The sequence below is a fragment of the Nanorana parkeri genome, unplaced genomic scaffold (genome assembly GCF_000935625.1).
Source record: "Nanorana parkeri isolate BGI_ZX_2015 unplaced genomic scaffold, ASM93562v1 scaffold1154, whole genome shotgun sequence".
Taxonomy (NCBI): Eukaryota; Metazoa; Chordata; class Amphibia; order Anura; family Dicroglossidae; genus Nanorana; species Nanorana parkeri.
The window spans coordinates 187,047-188,269 of record NW_017307422.1 but is presented as its reverse complement, the minus strand read 5'-3'; the positions used below and the strand labels follow the sequence as shown (position 1 = coordinate 188,269).

General features: G+C 42.4%; 1 protein-coding gene across 1 annotated transcript in view; it reads right to left on the bottom strand.

Annotated features, from left to right (window-relative positions):
- CPAMD8 (C3 and PZP like, alpha-2-macroglobulin domain containing 8) overlaps positions 1-946 on the bottom strand; it is a 104,605-nt gene extending 103,659 nt beyond the window's left edge. Inside the window, exon 1 of the mRNA XM_018568215.1 lies at positions 660-946. Coding sequence (XP_018423717.1) covers positions 660-718 — 59 coding nt within the window. The 5' untranslated portion in view covers positions 719-946. The remainder of the gene's footprint in view (positions 1-659) is intronic.
- Between the last annotated feature and the right edge of the window lie 277 nt (positions 947-1,223).

Below are 1,223 nucleotides of genomic sequence, written 5' to 3'. Positions count from 1 at the left end.
ATTATACAGCAATCAGTCTTGTGAGTACAAGTACGTGAATATTATACAGTGATCAGTCTTGCTGAGTATGTAGTGATTATTGTTATACAGTGATCAGTCTTGTTAAATGAATATTATTAAACAGTGATGAGCCTTGGTGAGTATATTGTAGGTGATATTTATTAAACAGTGATAAGTCTTGCTGAATATTAATTGACTAGAATTATACAGTTATACAGTTACAGTTAACAATTATACAGTGTTCGGTCTTGTTAGGTGACCATTATTAAAGTGATTAGCCTTGTGGAGTTTATAGTAAGTAAATATTATTATTATTATTATTTTTATTATACCGCAATCAGTCTTGTGAGTATAAGTGAATATTATTAAACAGCTGAGTATGTAGTGATTATTGTTATACAATGCTCAGTCTTGTTAAATGAATATTATTAAACAGTGATGAGCCTCGTGGAGTATATAGTAGGTGATCATTACAGTATTAAACAGTGATCAGTCTTGCTGCATCACTGATTTGTCAAAAGAATGTTAAATCCTTTCCCACCTCCATGTTTTGGGCTGCTGGGCACATTTCTCCCTACATCACTACAGAGCACAATCCTAGCACAGGCATTTGCGGGGATCATAAATAATACAAGAGAGAGGAACTTTGAAAGACTTACGGATTGTTGTGCGCACTGGAGAAGCTGCAGAGGATCCCCAAAATCCAGAGGAGAGGCATGTTAGGGAGCAGGGCTGAGTCCACACGCAGTGCCCCTACAGGGGTAACTGTCTTCCTTTTGCAAGCACACACACACACAGCACAGGAGGGGGGAGTGTGCCCTGCGGGTGGTGTGCTTTGCTCTGCTCTGCTCTCCCCCCTACTTGTGAACTGTTTAACCCTTGTTCCGACTTGTCATGCACTGCTTGTAGTGTAAATAATTCCTCTCCACTCCAGGACCTGCTCCTATTTCATCTGCCTTGCTTCCAGCCCTGCGTTCAGTATGGGTTGACCTTCTCTCCTGCTCTTGCCCGGTCACTATGTAGCAGAGGATTCCTTATCATGACCGTATCCCTCCTCCATGCTCCTTTGGCTTTCTGCTCTGAACACTGGATGATGACTTTTATAAATGAGCAAGATGCAGTCTAATGGGAGGGCGACTTTTACCAGCCAAGCCCCAGACTAGGGAGGGCTGGGCATGCAAGGAGGGGAAGAGAGGGAGAGGGCTTGGCCCTATAAATCACCA